Here is a 21,920-nt window from a genome sequence, read left to right on the forward strand (position 1 = left end):
ATGCGTGCCCGAAGGCTGCCCGGGCCCGCTATGACTCCTAGTCGCCGCCGAACTCGCTGTGTCAACCCTCTCTCACCACCGCACGCGATTCTGCTCTGATTCCCCAATCACCTCACGAAGACGCCATTGCTCCCCCTACTTTATAACCAATTGCTCGCCGCAGCTCCGAATCTCCACGCACACACAATGTCTCCCACACTCGTCAACGGCGCATCAAGAACTTCTCACCAGGAAGAAAAGAACTTGCCAGGCGGATGGGTCGTCCTCAAGTTCGGCGGTACCAGTGTTGGCAAGTTTGCCGTCAACATCGCCGAGATTGTGAAGTGAGTCATGGCTCACCAAACACGCCACGCGATCGGCTACTAAGTGCAATTGAAGGGCAGGTCTTGATGGCAACCGCGTAGCCATCGTGTGCTCTGCGCGCAGCACCTCGGTCAAACTCGAGGGCACCACCAACAGGTACGTCACACCTCACGTTGCACAAAGCGCGGGGCTGATTCCCGCCACTTCAGGCTGCTCCGCTGCGCCCGCGAGGCCGAAATCCCTGGCGGCAAAGGCTTCTACGATATCGTCGAGGCCATTCGCGCCGACCATGTCCAGGCCGCCGTCGACACGATCCAAAACCAGGACGTCCTTGCGCAATACACGGAAGATGTCAACGCCGAATGCCACACGCTCGTCAAGATCCTCGAGTCCGCGCAACACCTGGAGGAGGTCAGCATTCGGGTCGAGGACAAGATCATCAGCAAGGGTGAAAAGCTGAGCTGCCGGTACATGGCTGCATTGCTAGAGGAGCATGGCGTGCCGGCGCAGTACGTGGATTTGTCGGACGTCTGCAGGTTCGCCAGCGGATACAAGACGTTGGATGAGACGTTCTATGCAAAACTTGCGCACGCGCTCGGCGAGGAGCTCAAGGCTTGCGGTGACAAGGTCCCCGTCATCACCGGGTACTTCGGCAATGTCCCCGGCGGCCTCCTCAATGCCATTGGCCGCGGCTACACTGATCTCTGTGCTGCGCTGTGCGCGGTTGGTATCGAGGCTGCGGAGCTTCAGATTTGGAAAGAGGTCGACGGTATTTTCACTGCCGACCCTCGCAAGGTGCCTACGGCCGCACTCTTGTCCTCTGTTACGCCTTCTGAGGCCGCGGAATTGACCTTCTACGGCTCCGAAGTTATTCATCCTTTCACCATGGAGCAGGTTATTCGCGCACGTATCCCTATTCGCATCAAGAACGTCATGAACCCGCGGAACGCTGGAACCATCATTTTCCCCGACACCGTCGAGGAGATCAAGAACCCGCTGCACGACCCTAAGTTGTTCCGCACCCGCTCATCCAGCAATGTTGCGGCGCTCAATGGGGTCAGTGGACCCAAGCGGCCTACGGCTGTCACCATCAAGCGCGGCATTGTGGTCCTGAACATCCACTCTAACAAGCGTACTCGCGCTCCGGGTTTCCTGCGGAACATTTTCTCCATTCTGGATAAGTGGAATATGTCCGTGGACCTGATCTCGTCTTCGGAAGTCCACGTGTCGTTGGTTTTGCACTCCGAGTCGAATATGCTGAGCTACGACGGCCGTGAAGAGTACACTATCATCGACGAGGATCTCAAGGGCTGCGTCATTGGCCTCAGTGAGGTCGGCACCATTGATCTGGTGCCCAACATGGCCATTGTCAGCTTGGTCGGCAAGCAGCTCAAGAACATGCTTGGCATCAGTGGCCGCTTCTTTAGCGTTCTGGGTGAGAACAACATTAATATTGAGATGATCTCGCAAGGTTAGCAGCTTCCCGTCCTTTGGAAAATCGCAAAGCGGTGGTTTTGCAATTTAAAAAGCTAACAAATCCTCAGGTGCCAGCGAAATCAACATCTCCTGCGTCATTAACGAGCGCGACGCCGACCGTGCTCTGAACGTTGTGCACACCAACCTTTTTACATTCTTGGAATAGAAAGTTACGAAGCATGACTCGGCATTTGATGATCTGATGATCATAAAAAAAGCAATACCACGGAAGGCGATATATCCAAAGAGAAAAGATTCTCAGTTCTATTTTCTTCGGGTTTAGGGAGCGAGAAAAAGTCATCATCACATGCATTACCTCGGTTCTATCGCATTTGTAATTATTTGCTTTTGCATAGAGCCATTTGACACGGCCATAGGAGCTTTTCGGGGATTCATTAGCAGGTTGTTAAAGAGAGAGATTTCGGATCGAACGTTATAGGGCCCGTCCCTTTTCATAGAGTGGCATGCATAGAATATATATTTTTCTTTGGGAGCTCTTCGTTGTGTTGCCTGCCTCTATTTCTTCAGCATTGCAGCTGCCGCTCCTGGCCACACTGGCGGTTTCCTTGGCCACAGCGCTGCTGCCTTTGTGCGTGAGCGCTATCTGGTCTTTCAACCTTTGTTTGGGGTGCACATGGTTATATTTTCCAAGCTGACACCCATGCAGGAGCTATGGGCCAAGATTTAAAGTTCGTGATGATAGAAACATCTCGACAGGTACAGCCCTCTCCTTTCGTCTAGACACCGCGAGCTAACGCACAAGTTAATGCCTCGCACTTCGTCCGTAGAGCCCTCGTCTTTGCACAAAGGCGCCGGATAATTTGACCGCCCCCTTTGGATATTTTGGCCACCCTCTTTCCGCCTACCAGCTTCGGCAGTATTCGGCAGAAAAGAAGAAATGGATTGGTTACTCTACGGCAACCGACAGGAAGTAGGTAACACAAACATGACCTAACTCTACCTACTAATCCGTACTACACTTCTAAATAATATAACCAAGCGCAGTAAAGTTAAATTTACGGACAACGTTTAGGAAAAGCATGCGGGAACAAATAGCGTAGTAGTAGCAGGCTTAGTAGAAGATAAAGGCATAAACTAGGTAGTATAAGACACGAAATCGCTCGGGTTAGATATCACGTGGGGCGGTCAAAATATCCAAGAGGGGCGGTCAAATTATCCGTCCCCTTGCACAAATATGACCGATTTTCCATGCCTGTAGGAACGAAGCTTACCATAAATTCAAAGGCTTGCATTATTCACGAACATTACGTATATGAACAAAGAAGTGCCCAGGCCCGAGAAACATGAACGCCATATCTTACTTTTATCGACGTTGGTCTGTGGATTTTCCGAAGAGCAGTTTATTTCTGTTGAATCAATGGCTGATGTTGTATACAGGCGAATCCACTTCTCCATGGAACGACCACAACTGGAACGGTTAAACTTCAGTACCATATTGCTCATCTGCGTAACCATCAGATTACTATACCACGAATCCGTCTACGAAACCATGAAGCGAAGCCTTGCACTCATACATAGAATTCTTTGTTTCCCAGAGTGCGGTCGGCCTCAACTGTACATGAGAGCAATTGTAGCGCCGTATAACCATTGCGACTATGGCGATTGAGCTTCTGTACGCTCCAGTCATAGATGCCACCGGCACGTGGGTGTGCGCTACTTCAGGACTACAACAACATCAACAATTTAAGCCATGCAAAAATACCAGTAGGGCTACAGAAGGTGCACATGCTTCTACTCAGGAAGCCTTTCATCCTTCCATGAAACTTTCGTACCTAACTCCATGTGGTGTACCCGCGGCCTTGTAAGATATTCGGAGCGGACAACACAAGAGCTTGGGTACAGGTTAACATATACTTTCGGGAGCGGAACATGAAGCCCTCGCTTTGATAATTGAGGAGCACCTGAATACGTACATGGAGCTGTGCAAATACGGCAACAGTACGCATTACACATCCGTGGGAATGTACTCTGTCACTCACTCACTCAAGTCTATTGACATCACAAATAGTACTAGAGGCGCAAGGTGATGTTACATCAAGAAAGGTGAGAATGCATTAACACGCTTAACAACCGTCAAACGGCACTGACGGTGACTGCAGTCTGAAAGTGACTAGCGTGTGAAAGTGCCCCGACGTGAATAGACCAGCAAAGTTCTGTCTTTCACCTTCACCGCGCTCCTTCCATTCCTGCTTCCGGTCATCTGGAGCAGTCACCCTAATCACCCTAACAATTTATTTAAACCCACTCCACCCCCCCACTACTAATTTTCTTTTTTCGCCAACTCCATCATGTCTGACACCACCCCTAAGATGAGGGGCGACAACAACACCCGCGCTGACATGCTCAAGCGCATGGGCAGCCAGACCACCCTAGGCCAGCGTGTACAGCTCTCTGGGGCTCTGCAGCGCGAAATTTTGGATGACGAGATCGTCGACTTGGCGACAATTCTCAAAGACGCTCCCCCAATGCCGGACCTTCCGGCCAGCTTCACTTCACAAACCTCACCAGAGGTCTCTCAGGCCCCCAAGACGCCGGAAAACTTGCCTTCTGCACCGGTCAACAATGGCAAGAATAAGAAGAAGCGCAAGTCTAAGAGCAAGAGCAAGCTGAAGGGCAGTGACCCTTCCTCTACAGAGACTGAAGAGATCAAAGAAGGACTTCAGTCATGGAAGTTCATGAACAAGAAGGCGCGGGACCCGCCGGTCACCAAGGACGAGAAGAGCTCGCCGACCGGTACGGAATCATTTGAGATGCTGTCTGCCCCCACATCAGAAATCAGTGATTATTTTGACACAGGACTGCAACAAAAAGAAGAGAAAGAGAAGAGCGAGTCTGAAGACAGCGCATTGGAAGCTATTAGACTAAAGCTTAGGCAACAGCTTGCTAACACCGGAGGGTTCTGCTACAACTCCAAGTATGAGTTTGCTCATCTTCGGACGGCGCCTCCTCCGGAGAAGCCTGCCCCGCCAGCTCCTCCAGCTCCCACCAACACCGAAGTCGAGACAGAACCTGAAGGCATGAAGACGCCTACCAACAAGGGCAAGGAAGCTCCTGCAGCCCAAGGGTCGTCTCCGATTGGTCTGGGTCTGGACATGAGTGGTAAGTTGTAGTCTCGAAGGTTGTTTTAAGTCTCTGATGCTAACAAAATCTCTACTATAGCCCCGAGCACTGCTAAGGATACTCCTTCGATGGGTCTTTCAGGACTTTCCCTCAGCTTTGATGACACGTCGTCGCCTCCGGATGGCCCTGCGGACGAACAATCGAGCCCGACCCGCTTCCTTCAGCCGACGAAGCCTATCGAAGTCAGCCCTATGACCCTATTTCCTCCCTATCGCTTCAGTCAAGAGTCGACAACCCCCAAGCAACTTCTGGCTGATCCCATCCATCCTTATGCCGATCTCTGGGCCAAGTTTTCAAAGCCGACCGAGTTTAGGCTGTCTGAAGACCCTGAGAATCATGCTGCTTACATGAAGATTCGCAATGAGCTCATTGAATGCTGGATGGTTGCCACCGGCCAAAAGAACGCACCACCCGAAGTCCTTCGTGTCCTCTCTGGCATGCTGCTCGAAGAGGAGAAGCTCAGAATGCAGAAGAAGGCTTCCATGCCTCCTTCAGAGCCGGTTAGCGCCATCAACTCTCCGACCAATGCTGGCCCTTCCTTCACTGGCGCCTCGACCAATTCTCGTGGTCGCAATATAAGCAGAAAGCTCAACAGGACGTTCAACGAGTTGCAACGCACTCCCGGTAGCGGTGTTCAGTCCACTATCAATACTCCGCCGTCAAAGTCAGCTTCGTTCCCTGTCGAGACCTCCGTCGTGCATGGTGGTCCGTCTCCACGCATCAACACTACCCGCAAGGTCAGCAATGCTGCTGAGCGTCCCAGACTTGCGATGACTCCTCAAACGCCCATGAGCGGTAGCTTCTACATACCTTCACCGCCCACGACTTTCTCCGATAGCACCAAGGCCAGCAAGAGCGCACCTCTTTCTCAGCTGCCTTTTGAGAAGGGTAAGACTCTCAAGACCAAGCGCAGCTTCTCTTTTGCTAGCATCAACAAGAACAAGGACAAGAGTACGCCTACGCTCTCTGCTACTAGCATGTTCTTCAAGAAGAGCAAGTCTTCGAGGAGCGGGTCCATCACCTCCGAGGAGAGTCTCCTCAACAAGCACATTGACGACCTGCTGTACGCAGTGAACGCTTGGTACACCACCGGTGGTCAGAAGTCGCAGGAGAACCCCATCACACTACTTGCTCAGATGGCTCTCAAGGTCGCCCAATCAGTCCTGGACCAGGCCAACACTCGTTTCTCGTCGTATCTCTACCCCGGCGGCACCGACGATGAGGACGGCGAAGAGCGGATGTCGGTAGTCCAAGAGAACATGACGCGCCAGATCGAGTCTCTTCTTATCCGCTGCAGCATGGACGAGACTCGTGTGCGCACTTATCAGCCTTCTCCTCCCAAGCCCGTGTTCAGCCATGACTACCTCCAGGCGGGCTACGAGTGCACGTGGGCTGTCCGCTTCTGCGAATGGACCGAAGAGCAGGAAGAGCTTCGTCGCTTCATCGATCAGGAAGAAAACAAGATTCTCTACGGCACGAGCGGCACGAGCGGCACTACCGAGAGTTTCCGCAAGCCTGATAGGACCAAGGAGCTGATGGAGAAGCTCAGCTGGGTTACGTACTCTTCGCAGCCCGATTATGCGGTCAATATCTCTGTTGAAGAGGCTGAGCAACGTCTCCAGCATATGCGTGCTGAGAATCATGAGCAGGACGATGTTTGGATGAAGTGTGAAGAGCAACTGTGCAAGCTCACGGGCCTGATCAGCTCGATTTGAAGTGGACTTGTTGAATTCCACGCAGCAATCAAGGTTTGTGATTTGAAGATTGAAAGGTTGGAAGATTTGCGATTCTAATCGCTTTCATGTGGAGCCTTCATTGGCTCGTCAGGCGTAACGAACGGTATGGTTTGGTTTGGAAACTTGATGATTGAGATGACTACCCTTTTGTTTTGCTCACGATCCGAGACCTCGCTATCTTTTGGTGGATCAATCATTCTTGCCCTTTTCTTTTACTTTTATGATGACGACTTGGAATGACTTGGAGAGACCTGGAGAGACTTGGTGCTGGTGGGCAGATTTGGAATATCCGAAAGAACACGGCGGCTGTTGGTTGTCCGTATGGAATGTTCTTGAGTAGATAGATTCCCGCTTACACTGGCAATAAAAGGCAAGGCTTTCTCATGACATTTGTGTGATGAATTGAGGTGGTGCACCGCTCCGGGTTGCTAATGTGCGCACTAGGAGAGTGTCGGCTTCGTGAGCAATCAGAGACACGACACATCAAAGACCAGTACTCAAGCAACTCCGGGACAAGGTTTTACTGACTTCGGGCTCCCACGCGTGCGAAATGACGGTGAACCCACGGCTACCACGATATTTCATGTCGTCCAACACGTGAGACACTGCAAGCCCGTAAGCAAGCCGCGCGCTGCAACTGCCAGGACCCAGCGCCGGACAAATGCCAGCAGCGGCAGCGGCAGCGGCAGCAGCAGCAGCCAGACAACGTGGCACCGAGCAAACACCAGCCAGGAATCGTAGGAGTAAGCAAGCAGGTATGTAAGGTTAGATTTGAAGATTGACGATCAACGCCGCGGGACGGACGGGACGGGAGGGCGTTACGGTCCGCGGTTCGGCCGAGGCCACGATGATGCCGACCGCATCCGTCCATCGTCCATCGTCCATCCTACCATCAATTCATCATCCATTCCTTCCTCATTATCCGATCTGGAAAACCGGCCCCCGCCCCTGGTTGTCTGCCCTGGCACGCCCCGAAACGACATCTTCGCGCGCTGGCACGCACGTGAGAGCACGAGGCAGCCAGTTCGCCCCGTTGCGGAAGTGTGAAGCGAGCGGCTGAACTGAGAGAGAGAAAGAGAGAGAGATACAGAGCGAGTGCGTAGCGTCCGCCTTCTTTCTCGTGTCCCGTCTATTTTTGGTTTCGACTCCTGTGCTGTGCTGTGTTGTGCTGTGCTGCGCGCAGAGAAAAGCTAGGGGAGCAGTGGCGGCGTCGGGTTTGCTTTGTGGCGGCAGAGAGGAAACATAAGATTGCCTGATATCTTTTCTTTTCTTTTTTTTTTTTTCCCTTCTGTTTTGTCTTTGCCCTGTGGGACAGCCTGCGAGGAGTGAGAGAGAGAGAAAAGAGAGGGAGGACCTAGAGCGTGGGATTTGCTTGCATCGTCCTTTCATCCCTTGCACGCATATACGCATACCACCACTTCCTCACCCCTACATACATACATACGTACATACATCCCTACCTACTTACCTACCTAGCCCTGTTCACACCTCAAACCCCGCACCTACATAACATACACACACACTCTCTCTCTCTCCATGCACGCCCCCACAATCATCCACCACCCCGCGCCCCCCAGGCGGCCGGGTGGCAGCCAACCACGCTACCTCGTCTTCCTCATCACCGGCAACCCGGGCCTGGTCGGCTACTACGCGCCCTTCCTCGCGCACCTGCACGCCCGGCTCAACAACCTGCCTCTCCCCTACGGCGACACCTCCACCAACACCTCCAGCACAGACGCACCCCCATCCTTCGAGCTCTTCGGCCGCAGCCTCTCCGGCTTCGAAGCCACAGGCGCAGAACCGGGCGCCTTTCCCGCGGCCACTGCCACCGCCGCCGCTGCCGCTGTTCCAGATAGCGGTGTCAATGCAGCAACAGCCGCAGCCTTCGGCTCCGCGCCGCCGTTTAGCTTGCGCGCGCAGATCGCGGGCGTTGAGTGGGTGTTGCGGGACCAGGTGCGGGGGATGCGTGAGCAGTGGCGGGAGGAGGCGCGGGAAGCTGCCGCCGCCGCCGCGCAGCGGGGTGTGGCGGGAGAGGAGAAGGAGAAGGAGGAAGACCAAGACCAAGACCCGCAAATCATCCTCATCGGCCACTCCGTAGGCGCGTACATCGCGCTCGAAATAACGCGACGCTGGCGCCTGCTCGCACGGCTGCACTCTTCCTCCTCCACCACCACCGCCCCTCCTCCTCTGGCAGGCACAATAGCCCTCTTCCCCACAATCGCGCACATTGCCGCCTCGCCCTCCGGGCAGCGCCTCAGCACCCTCTACGCGCTGCTGCCACCGCTCGCATCGATCGCGCACGCCCTCGCCGCGCTGCTGACGGCGCTGCTACCCGCGACGGTGCTCGTGTTCCTCGTGCGCGCCGCGACGCGCATGCCGCCCGCCGCGGCCGCGACGACGGCCGCGTTCCTGGCGTCGCGCTGGGGCGTGCTGCAGGCGCTGGGCATGGCGCGGGACGAGCTGCGGGAGATTGGGGAGGACGAGTGGGGGCGCGACGTGTGGGGTGCTGCTGGGGGCGAAGCCGACGGCGAGGCCAAGGACGATGGTGCCGAACCCCCCGCGCGCCTCTTCTTCCTCTTCGGCCGCGGCGACCACTGGGTCGCCGACTCGACGCGCGACGAGCTGGTCGAGGCGCGGGGCCGGCGGGCCGGGCGCGACGAGGCGTGGCGGCCCGTCATGGAGGTCGACGAGACGGGCATTCCGCATGGGTTTTGCACGGGTGAGTTTTCTTTTTCTTTTTTCGTTGTGCGATTCGGAATGACGACGTTCTGCTGTGTGGGGTGAAAGAAGTGGACGCTGACGACATGTCGCAGAGCTTGATACTAGTATCGCTGTTGCTGAGAAGGTCAAGCACTATATTGACGAGATCGTGGAGGATGTGTCTGGAGCGGGATTGAGGAGGGCGTGAGAACAGAAAGACTCAAGACACGACACCACAACACCAAAGGACAAAGTAAGAGATGTTGATCGGCGATTGTATTTTGAACCGTGGGTTACCAAGTGAAGTGGGCCCCTATCTACGCTCGTGGAAGAGAAGAGAGGCTTGTCGTAGAGTGTGTGGTTCGCAAGTTGAGAGAAGAAAAACCAAAAACAAGAAACGAATGGATTATCCCCAAGAACCGCCCCGCTCACTTTGTGTCTTTGAGAAGAAACACACAAGGATCAATAATTCCTCCATGAAACTCCTCCGATGCTCGCCAGGTCATGTGGTGCTTGGGGGGAGAAAACAACAACAATTTGTCGGGCGCCAACCACATAACTTCGTTGGTTATGAGGGTACATAGACCTAGACAGGTAGAACGGTTAATAAAGCGTCTTGCGTCAGTTGGTGACAGGGCAGAACCTCACCTTCAATTACCAAAGTCATGCAACAGGACCAAATCCCAACAGCGCAAAGTCGCACGAGCCGCAAATCGCCGATCAAGAATCATCCGCTGTGGGCGGGTGCCAATCAGAAACGTGTGTTGGATCAGTTGGCCGAGTCCTCCTCGAGCCACTCCCAGAAGGTGCTCTCGACTTCATCCCAGAAGGGATTCTCGTCAAGCAGACCGGACCAAAGGCGTGAAGTGGGTGACAGGGGCAGATAGCTCTCAGGGTCGAACGGATCGACTCTGGCGTCACGCATAGCTTCGATGTGCAGGTCTCCGTTGGCAAGGCGATCGATGCGGATGGCGCGACCTTCGAAGACCGCAACGAGTCCGGGAATGCGCACCTGAAGAACGTCCCAAGGAAGCGTGAGATGAGGGTGGAGGTATCCTATAGCGCAACATCAACAGTTCCTTTAAGAAAGTTTGATCTTGCATTGTGCGAGGCAATCTACAAACCACTGTACGCCTGGGGCTGGGCCTGGGGAGCCTGGGGGGGCTGGAACAGCTGCAACAGCTGGGCAGCTTGGGCCTGGTTGACAACTTGCGGAGGCTGAGCCGCAGGGCGAGGGCCGCTCAGGAAGAAGGCATTGTCGGGAGTAGGGGCGAACTGGGGGGTGCCAGTGTTCGCCGGTGCAGCCATGATGCCTGCAGCTGAGGGGACTGGCATCTGGACAGCAGGCTGAGCAGTAGCCTGTTCAGAGGCAGACTGGTTCTCGTGATGATTGTGGATCGTAAAGTCGCTATCCTGCTCGCGCTGCTGACCGAACAACTCCGTGAGCGACACCGAGCGGTCCATGTCGGCGCCATGTTCTTCAGTAACAGCCTCAGCGGCGGCTTCGGCTTGAGCCATTGCTTGGTGACCTTGTTGCTGCTCGGCAGCGACACGGCTGCTCTCAGCCCTTTCAGCACAACCACAGATGGTGTTGGCATTCATGGTTCTGGCAGTAGCTGTAGAAGATGGGGGTGGCTCTGCAAATATCCAAAGACCGTAGATCTGGGGAGCACCGTCCTTACCAGCGACCTGCAAGATGATGTATTCGTCGGTGACGTCGACGTTGTCGGGCGACTTGAGCTCGGTGATGAAGTTGTCGAGGCCGCGACGATTGAGGATGATGACGGTGAATCGCTCTGCGCCAATTGGTGATGGAGTGAGGGCGCAGACGAACAGGGTGCCCTCGATGCCGCACTTCTCCCACTGGCCGTCTGGCTGGAAGATGTAGAGCACCGAGTACGAGGCGTAGGAAAGAATCGAGGTGACGTCGGGCTCGAAACGACGCAAGACGGAGAGATTCAGTTGATCGTTCGTGCGACGAGGAGGAGGAGGGAGAGAGGACAAGTGGGCGGCGTCGGTGTCGGTTTCATAGTCAGAGGCAGCGGGTGCACGCTGTGACTTTGACCGCCTGGTAGCCATGGTGACCAAACGCAGAGAAGGCAATGGAAGCACAGAGGAGGCGGAAGAAGGCGGAAGAAGGCGGCGCACGTTGGCGGGGCGTAAACAGGCAAGGAGTGGTGGGTGGTGAATGAGCGAAGGAGCGAGTTTGGCAAAGTGATAAGTGATGGAGAGTCAAAGGTGTTGACGTGCGGCAGGAAGCTACGACTGCTACCCCGACTAGCGCCGGCGCGCGCCGTCTTGGCGCCGTTTAGCGGCTTCCGCTCCGCTGCCAAGGGCGCCACTGCGTGCACGGGCCGTCCGCGGTGTCGTCGTAGGAGGAATCCGTACTAGCCCCGCCGTCCAGCGCGTCGCAGCTTGTTGGCATGAAACGCCTGTGCACAGCCACATCCCGGTATAATTCTGCCCCATGACGCGAGTCTGCAGCGCCCTGTCTTCGCGCGTCCAGGATGTAAAGCCCGCCTGCACAATCTCTCTCACCTCTCCATCATAACATGGCCTCCAACCCGCCCTCCTCGTCGGCCTCGTCCGACCTCGACCAGCACATCCCCGGTGCTTTCCCCAGCGCTGCCGTCTCGTCGAGCACTCCCCAAAGCCTCAACCAAGCTGTCCACAACCGCCGCGACGAGTATGTGCGCTCCAAGCGCATCCGCATCAAGGTCGGCACCTGGAACGTTGCCGCCTTCAAGGGCACCGAGAAGGACGTGGGCGGCTGGTTTGTCCATGGCCGGGGCGTCGAGGAGGCATTGGCTGGCCTGGACGTGACGGATCCCAACCAGCCTCACGACAAGCCCATCCCTGCCGAGCCCGAGCATGTGAAAGAGAAGGAAACCGTCGAGGAGCAGGAGCGCAGGCGGTCCAGCAACGCCTCCACGCTGCCCGAGAACGATGCGCCGAGCCTGCCAGGCGGCGATGAAATAGGCATATACGCGCTGGGGCTACAAGAGGTAGTAGACATAAATTCGGCCACTGAGGCGCTACGGCCCTACTCGGACCCCGCGACCGCCGCCAAGTTCAGGGCCGCCATGGAGAGCGCCATGCCCAAGGGATATCGCCTTGTCGCTGAACAGCAGTTGATAGGCCTGCTTCTCCTTGTTTATGCGTCCCCCTCCGTGGCGCCCGAGGTGCGCTCAGTCAGCACAACAAGCGTCGGCACTGGATTGATGGGCTACATGGGCAACAAAGGAGCTGTCACCGCGAGACTGGTTTTGGGCGAAACCACCCGCCTGGTCTTTATAAATTCCCACCTGGCTGCGGGCGCGGACAAGACAGCGCTGGAGCGGCGTAATTGGGACGCCAACCAGATCCTCACACGCACCAAGTTTGACCCCATAGTTGACTCATCGGGCGTGGCGCAAGCCAACGGCGAGAGCATCGCTGAGGCGGATTTTGCATTCTGGTTCGGTGATCTCAACTACAGGCTAGAAGGCATGCCGGGCGATGATGTCCGCAGGATCCTAATGCTCCATACACGCAACGAATACGATTTGTCCCAGCGCACAGCTGGCCTGATCGAGAAAGATATCGCAACTTCAGGACGCAGATCGAGCGAGACGACAGATCGCACATCCGGGCCTTCCTCTTTCTGCAACGACGACAGTTCGTCACTGGCCGATCCTTCGACGTTTGACGACAACGACGCCGAAGAGCTGCCGGCCGAATTCGACCCGGCTTCACTACAGACGACGCTCGCATCTCTGCTTCCCCATGATGAATTGCGGCAACAGCAGAGGAAGGGGAAAGCTTTTGCAGACTGGCGTGAAGGAGACGTAGAATTCTTACCTACCTACAAGTATGATGTGGGCACCGTGGGCGTGTTCGACTCGAGCGAAAAGCGCCGTTGCCCTAGCTGGTGTGACCGTATCCTTTACAGGACCCGTCGGGACAGGCTGGCCCATGAAAACAAAATTAAAGAGGCGGAAGACTCGAAGAAGCGGGACGAGGACATGAAAAAGCGGGGCTTGGAGTCGACTTCTGAGGAAGTCCTCTTCGAGTATGACCCCGCCACTGATGGCGACGAGAACTACGACGAAGCTCGCGATTCCAGAGAAGATCCGATACCTGTCGAGACAAAGGAAGGGTTCGACGATGAACTGCAGCTGGAGTACTACACAGCGCATCAGCGTGTTCTGTCCTCGGACCACAAGCCCCTCGATGCAGTCTTCATTCTCAAATACGACTCGGTGGTGCCTGAGCTCAAAGCCCAAGTTCATCAAGAAGTAGCACGGGAGTTGGACAGAGCAGAAAACGAAGGGCGCCCGGGAGTCACGTTGATTGTTGACAAGGAGTTTAACAAGCGAGAAAGCAGCGATGACAGCAAATACGAGGGCGTCAATTTTGGCAAGGTCAAGTTCTTGGAGGCTAAGCGACGCATGGTCACCATTGCCAATACGGGACCTGTCGCGGCGAATATCAGTTTCTTTGGCCAGCCCGGCGCCGAGCAGGGCGAGGTAAAGCCGCCATCTTGGCTTTCTGTCCGCTTCGACCGCGATCCAGACAAGACCACGGAAGCTTCAATCCCGGCATCCTACACGCTGGAGCCTGGTGACGCATGCAACATCGAACTCATCTTGAAAGTTGATGATACTAAATTTGTGCAAGGTCTCAACGAAGGCACAGCGCAGCTCGAAGACATATTGGTGCTGCGCGTCTCTGAAGGGCGCGACCACTTCTTGCCCGTACGAGCCAGCTGGCTGCAGTCCAGCTTCGGGCGCTCCATCGACAAGCTGATACGGATCCCGGAAGGCGGGATCCGCAAGCTCCAGGGTCAGCGGCCGACGGGCGATAGCAGCCCCGTTTCGGGCAAAGACGCCGGGGTAAAGTGGTCGGCGCCCCGGGAACTGTTCCGGCTGACGGAGGCTCTAGAAGACCTTGTCGAGCGCGTCGTAGCCGAGTGGGATATGACCGAGCATCCCGACGGGGCGGCGCCACCGTGGGAGGTGACAGGCGGCAACAGCGCCAACGGCTGGCCTTTTTCGCCCGATACATGGAAGCTGAAGGAAGACAAGGCTCGCGAGAGCATCAAGTGCGACATTGCCGACGCGCTCGACGCCGACTTGGCCATCGAGACGGGGACGGCGTTCCAGCCAGATACGCCCATGTTGTTGCGGCTAGAGTGCTTGGCGGAGATGCTGTTGCTGTTCCTGAACAGCCTGACAGATGGGGTAGTGACGGAAGAGCAGTGGGCACAGCTGGAAGCAGGATACGAGGACCAAACACGAACACGACGGACGCTGAACCGCGAGGAAGAGCGGGCATGGGTGCTAGAGGTGATGGCTGGGGCGCCGAACCACAACGTGTGCTTTGTGCTTTTGACGAGCATGGGGGCACGCGTGGCGGGCGAGGTCAAGCAGGCCATGAAGCCAGTAAAGGCGGGGGCGGCAGCCGGGAACCGGCTCAGCCGGACCTTCAGCATGGGGCGGGCACGCAGCGCCAGCGAGGTGCAGCGGGCGCAGACAGAGGCGCAGCGGCGACAAGCCGTGGAGCGCGGCATCGCGGGGTCGCTGGCCGAGGCCATGGTGCGCGTGCCGGTAGCCGTGGGCAGAGAGCGCGAGCGGATGGTGCGGCGGCAGCGGGCAAGCCGGTTGGTCGAGGTGTTTGTAGGCGAGGGCGAGACGGCCTTGTGAGATGGTGGTGATGCATGCAAAGCAAGCCCGCCCGCCCATGCCGCTTCGTACAGTGCAAGCGAGGTGGGCACGCTCGCCTGATGCTCTCTCCACGGGCCTTATTCGAAGAGGTGTGGGGAGTGTCCAGCACACAGCACCGTCGATCGCTATTCACGCACGCGAGATGAGCTCGCGCGATCTCCTTTCCTTGGTCGCGCGTTTATTTTTTCTTTTATCTGCCGGGGTCAGCGGGGCCCAAAGCGGCGACAGGTGGGCGTCGGGCATTTTTTTTTTTCTTCTTTTGCAACATGCGTGGTGGCTGCATCTGCCAATAAATGTCCGTCTCGCGAGGCAGATCCACACGGTTGAGCGGCCCGCGCGAGGCTTGGCCCGGCAGAGGCACAGAGGCTCCAAGAGCAAGCGAGGTCAGGCCTTCCTGGCGTCGATCCGCTGAGCATTCCGCTTTGGGCCAGGACCGTGCTGGGCCAAAAGGGAGGTGTAGATACTTTTATATCTCCCGCCATGGCCGCCGTGTGCCTGCCTCGTTGTCGCAATGGCTTCCCTCCGTCGCTGCGTTGCCGCTTTGGCCGTGCTGCTCTGCTCGCTGTCTGGCGCTGCGCTTGCCGACTCTTTGACCTGCAAGACGCTGTCCAACACGTCCGACATCACCCTTGACCACCCATTCGAGCTCAGCTACACCCATGACAACGGCCTGTACTGGTAGGTGGTTACCAATTGCGTCTGCATCCTTTCTCTTCCTTCCCTTCTGTGTTGACGCCCTCCCAGGTCGACGGGATGCTCGGCGCTCAAGCCCGCGTGCATCATCAAGCCCTCGACGGCCGACGAGGTCTCGCACATTGTCAAGGTGCTGAACCAGAACAATGAGCTCTTCGCCATCAAGTCGGGCGGGCACAACCCCAACCAGCACTTCAATGCCATCAAGGGCGGCCCGCTCATTGACACGAAGCTGCTGGACGAGGTGACGCTGGATGCCCAGGCCAAGACGGTGCGCGTCGGGCCCGGCAACCGGTGGGAGGACGTGCACAAGGTCCTCGACGGCTCGGGCTACACGGTCGTGGGCGGGCGCATCGGCAACGTCGGCGTCGGCGGGTACATGCTCGGCGGCGGGCTGAGCTTCCTGTCGGCGCAGTACGGGTGGGCCGCGAACAACGTCGTCGAGTTTGAGGTGGTGCTGGCGAACGGCACCATCACGACGGCGTCGTGCACCACCAACCCCGACCTCTTCAAGGCGCTCAAGGGCGGCGGCGCCAACTTCGGCATCGTCACGGCGTACACGCTGCGCGCCCACCAAATCGGCCAGGTCTGGGGCGGGAACCTGGTGTTTGCGGCAGACAAGACGGACGACCTGCTCGCCGCGGTGCGCAACTTCACGGCGAACTACCCGGACGAGAAGGCGGGCGTGATAGTGACGTCTGAGATCACGGCCGCCAGCCTCGTGCACATCTGGATTTTGTTCTTGTTCTACGACGGGCCGACGCCGCCCGAGGGCACGTTCAACCTCTTCACGGACCTGAAGCCGCTCAGCAACAATTGCAAGACGCGCAGCTACTACGACTTGCTGGGGTTCAACGACTGGTCGATCCTGCACGGCAGCGTGTACACGATCGCGACGGAGATGACGCCGGTGCCGGCGGCCGACGACATGGCGCTGATGCACGAGTACCACGACCACTGGATCAACACGACGCACACGGTGCTGGACGTGCCGGGGCTGGTGGCGTCGATGGCGTTCCAGCCGTTTCCGGCGTCGATGGCCAAGCGCGCGCAGGAGATTGACGCGGCCGAGGGCGGCACGGGCGACCTCATCGGCTTCGACGACGCCGCCGACCGCATCATCTTCGAGTTCGACTATAGCTACGTCAGCATGGCGCCCGCGACGCTGAACCAGCGCGTCGATGACGCCACCGTCGCGCTCTACTCGGGCATTCGCGACCGCGTCACGGCCGCCGTGGACAAGGGCCGCGTGCCCGATGTTTATCTGCCCATTTTCATGAATGATGGCTATTTCCGCCAGGACTACTGGGGCAGGCTGGGCCAGACGGAGTGGGCCCGCGCCGTTAGGGACCGCTATGATCCGCATACGTTTTGGACGGAGCGGACGCCGGGCGGGTTCAAGTTGTAGGTTGGAGGTTGGAGATTTGGATGGGTTTATGTACCTAGCAGTATGTTGTGGTGGTGGGGTGGATAAGTAAGTAAGGGGGTTGGTTATGAGTGATGATGACAAGAGGCGGATGTGTGTATAGCATAGGATAGGTATGATTAGCATTATTAATAGCAATCCCTGATGGGCTGTATAAACAAACTCCCTTTGATCACTCTAAACAAGCGTTGCAACTGCAGTTGCTGCTGCTCCGGGCTTCAGCCACACTTGGTGTTTACTTGTGTTCAGTTCAGTCATTCATCCATCCATTCACTTGGTCCTCCTCCCGTGCCTGCGTAGGTAGGTACGTGAATCTGTGTGTGCCTGCGTGTAGTAGTAGTAGTAGTAGTAGTAGTAGTAGTAGTAGTAGTAGGGAGTGAGTGCGTGTGGTGGTGGTGGTGAGTGGGAGGTAGGTAGATAGGTAGGCAGTCACTATGGGGGGGGGGGGGGGGGGGGGCAGTCACTGGCTGGGCAGGTTGGGCAAGTGGGTGGGTGAGTGAAGCATCAAATCAACCTAGGCATCAGACACGCAACATCTCGATGTTCCTACAAACCCATGTATTTGATATATATGTACATCTACAAACCCCCACCCCGCGCTCAAGACTCGTGCTGCATCCTGCTCATGGGCGGATCCGAGTGGACGGCGCGCTTGAACTGCTCGTCGTTGAGCCACTCGGCCAGCTCCTCGGGGGACTGGTCGAGGCCCTTGCGGCGGCCAAAGCCCTTCCACGCCTTGTCGGTGCGGTCGGCGTCCTTCTGCGCCGCCTCATCCATGGCCTTGATGACGTCGAGCTTCTCAAACTCAAACACGTTGGCCTTCATGCCGACGCCGTGGTACTGGTGCTTGCGCAGCAGCGCCAGCCACAGCTGCACCGTCTCCGGGTGCCCGTCCTGGATCTGGATCAGCCGCTTCAGCGTCACGCGCTCGTAGTTCTCCTGTGACTTCTTGAAGATGAAGTGCGACGCCGGCACCGTCCAGCGCTCGACCCGCCGCGGCAGCGGGATCGGGCCCTTGGCCGGCAGGCCCAGGTAGTACGCCGCGCGCATCGCAAAGTCGGCGAAGAACTCCATGTTGCGGATGCTGAAGGTCCGCAGCTGCAGGTCGCACACCGGGATCCCGTACTCGGCTGTTCGTCGCAGTGGCGCTTTGAAGATGGCCTCGACGTTGCGCGGCCGGCGTAGTTGCTCGATCTTCTCGCGTTGCGCGTCCGACACGTCCGCTCTACGTTTTGTGCGTGTTAGATGGGGCTTGCGGAGTCGGGCGCGCGCCGTGGCGGTGGCGGAGGAGGAGGAGGAGGAGGAGGAGGAGGAGAAGGCTCTCTTACGGTTGCGCTCTGGGTGGCATCGGGATATCGCGCTTCCTGGGATGCAATGTCAGTTACGGTAACAATCCACGGGCCCAATTCCTTACTTGGCGAGGTCATCCACATCAACATTGTCCAGGCGGAAGCCCTCCAGCGTCCGGTTGTAGAAGCGCTGCTGGCACGGCACCGCAGCCATTGCCGCTGGCGGAGAGATCTAAAAAGGCAGGTGCGTGTCATTATCGGGCGGCATGCGGGCGCGCGTCAAGCCCGGGTGGAGGAGCTCACCTTGACCCTCTTCAGGGCGCCAAAGGGCGACCTGAGGTACGACGGGGCGGCCATGGTGGGTGCGGGCTGTCGAGATACAATGTAAGTATCGGAGGGCCGGTCGTCGTGAAGCTCATCACCATCCATTTTCCTCACCGCCCGCCAAGACGGGGCGCGCCCTCCTCCGCGGCGCCCGCCGATGATTAAGGTCCTCATAGCACAGCGTTTGACCGCCTATATATAACCCGCTGACCGCCGCTCTCTCTCGTGCGTGCGACCTGCTAACTCACAGCAAAGCACTTTCTAGTACTATTCCTACCACTTACTGCAAGCTGCGACCATGGCCGACGAAGCTCCCCCGCGCAACGTCTTCCAGCGCGCCACCGAGACGGCCCTCTACCTGCGCCAGAACGTGCCCCAAGAGCTCCGCCACCCCCAGGTTGCCATCGTGTGCGGCTCGGGCCTCGGCGGCCTGGCCGAGACGATCCACCCGGAGCCCGTCTTCGAGACGGCCTATGCCAACATCCCCAACTTCCCCCAGAGCACCGGTGCGTAAGAACGAAATGGTCTCGAATCGATAATATGCAAAGAGCAAGCCCAGTGTTGATCCTTGGTGTTTTTCCGTCATCACAGTGCAGGGCCATGCAGGCAAGCTCATTTTCGGCCTGATCGGTCCCGCCAAGCTGCCCGTTGTCCTGCTCGTCGGCCGCGCCCACTTCTACGAAGGCCACAGCATGGAGCTCGTCACCTTTGCCACCCGCGTCTGCAAGGTCCTGGGCGTCCATACCATGATTGGTGCGTTGTCTCAATGTGGTAGCTTGTCAGAGAGTAGCTCTGACCGTCTATGTAGTTACGAATGCGGCCGGTGGCCTCAACCCAGACTATAACGTTGGCGATATCGTGCTGCTCAACGACGTAAGACTGCCCTGCGAGTCTAGACCTGCGGGCGCGAAACTGACTGCTAGTTTTGGAACAGCATCTCAATTTGGCCGGCCTTGTTGGCTTCCACCCCCTGCGCGGCCCCAACATTGATGACTTTGGTGTCCGTTTCCCTCCTCTGTCGGATGCTTACGACCTCGAGCTCCGCAAGCGCGTCCACAAGGCTTGGAAGAATCTTGGCCTGGACCAGGGAAAACGCAGGATTCACGAGGGTACCTATGTTTTCGCTGCTGGACCCAGGTAAGTGGCAGAAGAATCCTGTGTCCTGAAGGGTAAAAGCTGATACCACTTACAGCTACGAGACACGCGCCGAGTGCCGTCTGCTCCGCGGATTTGGCGCTGACGTCGTCGGCATGTCCACCGTGCCGGAGATTGTCGTTGCTCGCCACTCGGGCATCAGAGTCTTGGCTTTCAGTTTGGTGACGAACAAGGCCGTGTTTGAACCTGGCCCTCGCGGTGATGATCCCGAAATTCAAAACATGACCAGCGCAGAACTTGACGCGCACCTGAGCAAAGGAAAGGCGAATCACGAAGAGGTCCTCGAGGCAGGCAGAGAAGCAGCAAAGGATATGCAGGTGAGTGACACTCGAGGTGTTCCGAATTAATTGGCTGTACTAATGCGTCCGCAGGCGTTGGTGAAGCAGGTGCTTTCAGAACTGGGTGCTGCGTAAAGCATTGGCAACGGCCGACGGGTGTTTTTTTTTTTTTTTTTTTTTTTTTTTTTTGAGTTGACCGGTCATCGAGACTAGCAGGGGCTTTCCCTGCAAGACATGGTGTACACAGCATTGAGAACGCAGAACATTGTAGCAAGATGACGTCCGCATGCAAGCTTCTGAGGCTCTCTCGTGGCGAGAACAGTGGTAACGTGTATCAAGAATGTTGCGCTGTGCACTCATTAGGTCATTGTAGCAAGAGCAGCGTTTCTGCTGGCACAGCCCGCAGCAAACTTGGGCATCCTGAAGTCAGAGGCAGAAGCAGATATGGGAGCTGTAATAGCTGGGCAGACAGACGTGGCCTTGATGTCACGCAGTCTGACCTCAGCCCGCCTCAAAAGGCGTTTGAATGTGGTCGTGCGGGAGGCATTCCTGGGCATCCGAGAGGGCACTTTGATTCTGATGCGCTGGCAGTGGTATGGATAGGTAGTAGTGGTGCGAGCGAGAAGAGGTACCTAAGGTAATGTGGTGTGGTGATTTGTCCACTTCATGTGAAGAAGGAGCGACGGGAGAAGGATTCGCCGATGGAAGGGCGGGCGCGGGAGGCACGGGCACAACGGGGCGGCAGCAGCACAGGGCATCATCGCGATTCTTCGGCCGCCGCCTCCACCTTCAAAATCGCTTCCTCGCGGCCGGGTCAAGGATCGAAGAGATTCGGAGAGGGGCTGCGGCAGCTCAGCGACGATTGCAGCTCGGCCAGCGCATCATGAAGCATGACAGACCAATCGGGGACGGGCAGCTTGCGCCCGTCTGGGCCGTGCCGCAGCGCCGGTAAAACAGAGGAGGTCAGGCTGAGCAAAGCCCCCATCGCCCTGGCTTTTTTTTTTTCTTTCTTTGCAGTTTGCATGTTGCCGTGCGTGAGAGAGTAGTGTGATAGTGATGGGGCTGGCATGAGAGGCGAGACAACTGTCGCGGGTTGACGTCGTACCTGGGCAGCATAGCTATAAAGCAGCAGAGGGCGACACGCGGGCGATCTCTGCCCCAAATCGCCAGCCTGTGCCTGTGCCACCTGCTGCTCTCTTACCACGCGGGCACCAAGTCTCGTCTCCAGCAGATCCTCGACCCGTAGCGCGCCCGCCTTCCCCTGCCCAGAGAGGCCCAGCAGCGCTGTGGTTCGCCGGCCGACCTGCCACCCGATTCGCCCATAACGCTCCACCGCGCGACCGTCGACCCTCACGCCGTGACGCGCCAACTGCTTGCTCGAGGCCTCAAAGGTAAATGCCCTCCTCATGCCGCCCGTCGCACTCGCTCAGCGTCGCACAGTGCAGCCTTGCGCGACTCGTTCGCCCTTCCCCACTTGTTTCCTGGCCCAGTGACATCCAAGGTTGACCGCATTTCCGGGCGCTGCAACACCCGTCCATCCACTTCTTCATCCACCGCGCGACTCTTTCCCCACCCAGCGAATCAATTGCCCGCGCTGCTGCACTCTTGCGCGCTTTGGCGAAGGACAGCAGCCGCCTCCACCTCCCCCCGACCGACGTCAGCGCATGCTAGCCCGTGAGCGGCAATCGCGCGCG

General features: G+C 57.3%; 9 protein-coding genes across 9 annotated transcripts; 6 read left to right on the forward strand and 3 right to left on the reverse strand.

Annotated features, from left to right (window-relative positions):
* Positions 1 to 52: 52 nt before the first annotated feature.
* On the forward strand, positions 53 to 2,273 carry K452DRAFT_317779 (uncharacterized protein). Its single transcript, XM_033544099.1, has 4 exons — positions 53 to 323; positions 379 to 459; positions 513 to 1,774; positions 1,848 to 2,273. The coding sequence occupies exons 1-4, from the start codon at positions 187 to 189 to the stop codon at positions 1,943 to 1,945; spliced, it is 1,578 nt and encodes a 525-aa protein (XP_033398592.1). The 5' UTR covers positions 53 to 186; the 3' UTR covers positions 1,946 to 2,273.
* A 1,637-nt stretch (positions 2,274 to 3,910) lies between these two features.
* On the forward strand, positions 3,911 to 6,894 carry K452DRAFT_331445 (uncharacterized protein). The gene is made up of 2 exons (XM_033545128.1): positions 3,911 to 4,899; positions 4,960 to 6,894. Exons 1-2 carry the CDS (start codon positions 4,089 to 4,091, stop codon positions 6,633 to 6,635), a joined length of 2,487 nt encoding a protein of 828 aa, XP_033398593.1. The 5' UTR covers positions 3,911 to 4,088; the 3' UTR covers positions 6,636 to 6,894.
* A 1,298-nt stretch (positions 6,895 to 8,192) lies between these two features.
* On the forward strand, positions 8,193 to 9,564 carry K452DRAFT_297402 (uncharacterized protein; the record flags this gene model as incomplete). The annotated part of the gene is made up of 2 exons (XM_033542021.1): positions 8,193 to 9,375; positions 9,470 to 9,564. 2 exons carry the CDS (start codon positions 8,193 to 8,195, stop codon positions 9,562 to 9,564), a joined length of 1,278 nt encoding a protein of 425 aa, XP_033398594.1.
* A 588-nt stretch (positions 9,565 to 10,152) lies between these two features.
* K452DRAFT_286512 (uncharacterized protein) lies at positions 10,153 to 11,571 on the reverse strand. Its single transcript, XM_033540309.1, has one exon. It carries the CDS (start codon positions 11,433 to 11,435, stop codon positions 10,473 to 10,475), a length of 963 nt encoding a protein of 320 aa, XP_033398595.1. The 5' UTR covers positions 11,436 to 11,571; the 3' UTR covers positions 10,153 to 10,472.
* Positions 11,572 to 11,908: 337 nt separating this feature from the next.
* K452DRAFT_225809 (uncharacterized protein) lies at positions 11,909 to 15,040 on the forward strand (the record flags this gene model as incomplete). Its single annotated transcript, XM_033536781.1, has 1 exon — positions 11,909 to 15,040. One exon carries the CDS (start codon positions 11,909 to 11,911, stop codon positions 15,038 to 15,040), a length of 3,132 nt encoding a protein of 1,043 aa, XP_033398596.1.
* Positions 15,041 to 15,572: 532 nt separating this feature from the next.
* Positions 15,573 to 17,162, forward strand: K452DRAFT_225838 (uncharacterized protein; the record flags this gene model as incomplete). Its single annotated transcript, XM_033536785.1, has 2 exons — positions 15,573 to 15,739; positions 15,806 to 17,162. The coding sequence occupies 2 exons, from the start codon at positions 15,573 to 15,575 to the stop codon at positions 17,160 to 17,162; spliced, it is 1,524 nt and encodes a 507-aa protein (XP_033398597.1).
* Positions 17,163 to 17,718: 556 nt separating this feature from the next.
* K452DRAFT_286514 (uncharacterized protein) lies at positions 17,719 to 18,848 on the reverse strand. Its single transcript, XM_033540310.1, has 4 exons — positions 18,773 to 18,848; positions 18,595 to 18,701; positions 18,509 to 18,544; positions 17,719 to 18,405 (listed from the first exon to the last, which is right to left on the reverse strand). Exons 1-4 carry the CDS (start codon positions 18,824 to 18,826, stop codon positions 17,781 to 17,783), a joined length of 822 nt encoding a protein of 273 aa, XP_033398598.1. The 5' UTR covers positions 18,827 to 18,848; the 3' UTR covers positions 17,719 to 17,780.
* Positions 18,791 to 20,398, forward strand: K452DRAFT_12474 (uncharacterized protein). Its single transcript, XM_033535215.1, has 6 exons — positions 18,791 to 18,853; positions 19,049 to 19,299; positions 19,385 to 19,546; positions 19,602 to 19,666; positions 19,728 to 19,930; positions 19,986 to 20,398. The coding sequence occupies exons 2-6, from the start codon at positions 19,092 to 19,094 to the stop codon at positions 20,293 to 20,295; spliced, it is 948 nt and encodes a 315-aa protein (XP_033398599.1). The 5' UTR covers positions 18,791 to 18,853; positions 19,049 to 19,091; the 3' UTR covers positions 20,296 to 20,398.
* A 360-nt stretch (positions 20,399 to 20,758) lies between these two features.
* K452DRAFT_12324 (uncharacterized protein) lies at positions 20,759 to 21,720 on the reverse strand. The gene has a single exon (XM_033535199.1). The coding sequence runs from the start codon at positions 21,632 to 21,634 to the stop codon at positions 21,041 to 21,043; it is 594 nt and encodes a 197-aa protein (XP_033398600.1). The 5' UTR covers positions 21,635 to 21,720; the 3' UTR covers positions 20,759 to 21,040.
* Positions 21,721 to 21,920: the final 200 nt, after the last annotated feature.

The sequence above is a fragment of the Aplosporella prunicola genome (genome assembly GCF_010093885.1).
Source record: "Aplosporella prunicola CBS 121167 unplaced genomic scaffold K452scaffold_10, whole genome shotgun sequence".
Classification (NCBI taxonomy): domain Eukaryota; kingdom Fungi; phylum Ascomycota; class Dothideomycetes; order Botryosphaeriales; family Aplosporellaceae; genus Aplosporella; species Aplosporella prunicola.

What these genes read in the sequence shown, in the direction of transcription:
- K452DRAFT_317779 (XM_033544099.1), top strand. Translation starts at nt 187, where the DNA reads ATGTCTCCCACACTCGTCAACGGCGCATCAAGAACTTCTCACCAGGAA. An exon ending in AACATCGCCGAGATTGTGAA is followed by an intron (nt 324 to 378) that starts GTGAGTCATGGC and finishes GTGCAATTGAAG; the next exon opens with GGCAGGTCTTGATGGCAACC. An exon ending in TATTGAGATGATCTCGCAAG is followed by an intron (nt 1,775 to 1,847) that starts GTTAGCAGCTTC and finishes ACAAATCCTCAG; the next exon opens with GTGCCAGCGAAATCAACATC.
- K452DRAFT_331445 (XM_033545128.1), top strand. Translation starts at nt 4,089, where the DNA reads ATGTCTGACACCACCCCTAAGATGAGGGGCGACAACAACACCCGCGCT. An exon ending in TCTGGGTCTGGACATGAGTG is followed by an intron (nt 4,900 to 4,959) that starts GTAAGTTGTAGT and finishes TCTCTACTATAG; the next exon opens with CCCCGAGCACTGCTAAGGAT.
- K452DRAFT_286512 (XM_033540309.1), bottom strand. Translation starts at nt 11,435, where the DNA reads ATGGCTACCAGGCGGTCAAAGTCACAGCGTGCACCCGCTGCCTCTGAC.
- K452DRAFT_286514 (XM_033540310.1), bottom strand. Translation starts at nt 18,826, where the DNA reads ATGGCCGCCCCGTCGTACCTCAGGTCGCCCTTTGGCGCCCTGAAGAGG. An exon ending in GCGCCCTGAAGAGGGTCAAG is followed by an intron (nt 18,702 to 18,772) that starts GTGAGCTCCTCC and finishes CTGCCTTTTTAG; the next exon opens with ATCTCTCCGCCAGCGGCAAT. An exon ending in GATGTGGATGACCTCGCCAA is followed by an intron (nt 18,545 to 18,594) that starts GTAAGGAATTGG and finishes ATTGCATCCCAG; the next exon opens with GAAGCGCGATATCCCGATGC.
- K452DRAFT_12474 (XM_033535215.1), top strand. Translation starts at nt 19,092, where the DNA reads ATGGCCGACGAAGCTCCCCCGCGCAACGTCTTCCAGCGCGCCACCGAG. An exon ending in CAACTTCCCCCAGAGCACCG is followed by an intron (nt 19,300 to 19,384) that starts GTGCGTAAGAAC and finishes CCGTCATCACAG; the next exon opens with TGCAGGGCCATGCAGGCAAG. An exon ending in GTTTTCGCTGCTGGACCCAG is followed by an intron (nt 19,931 to 19,985) that starts GTAAGTGGCAGA and finishes TACCACTTACAG; the next exon opens with CTACGAGACACGCGCCGAGT.
- K452DRAFT_12324 (XM_033535199.1), bottom strand. Translation starts at nt 21,634, where the DNA reads ATGAGGAGGGCATTTACCTTTGAGGCCTCGAGCAAGCAGTTGGCGCGT.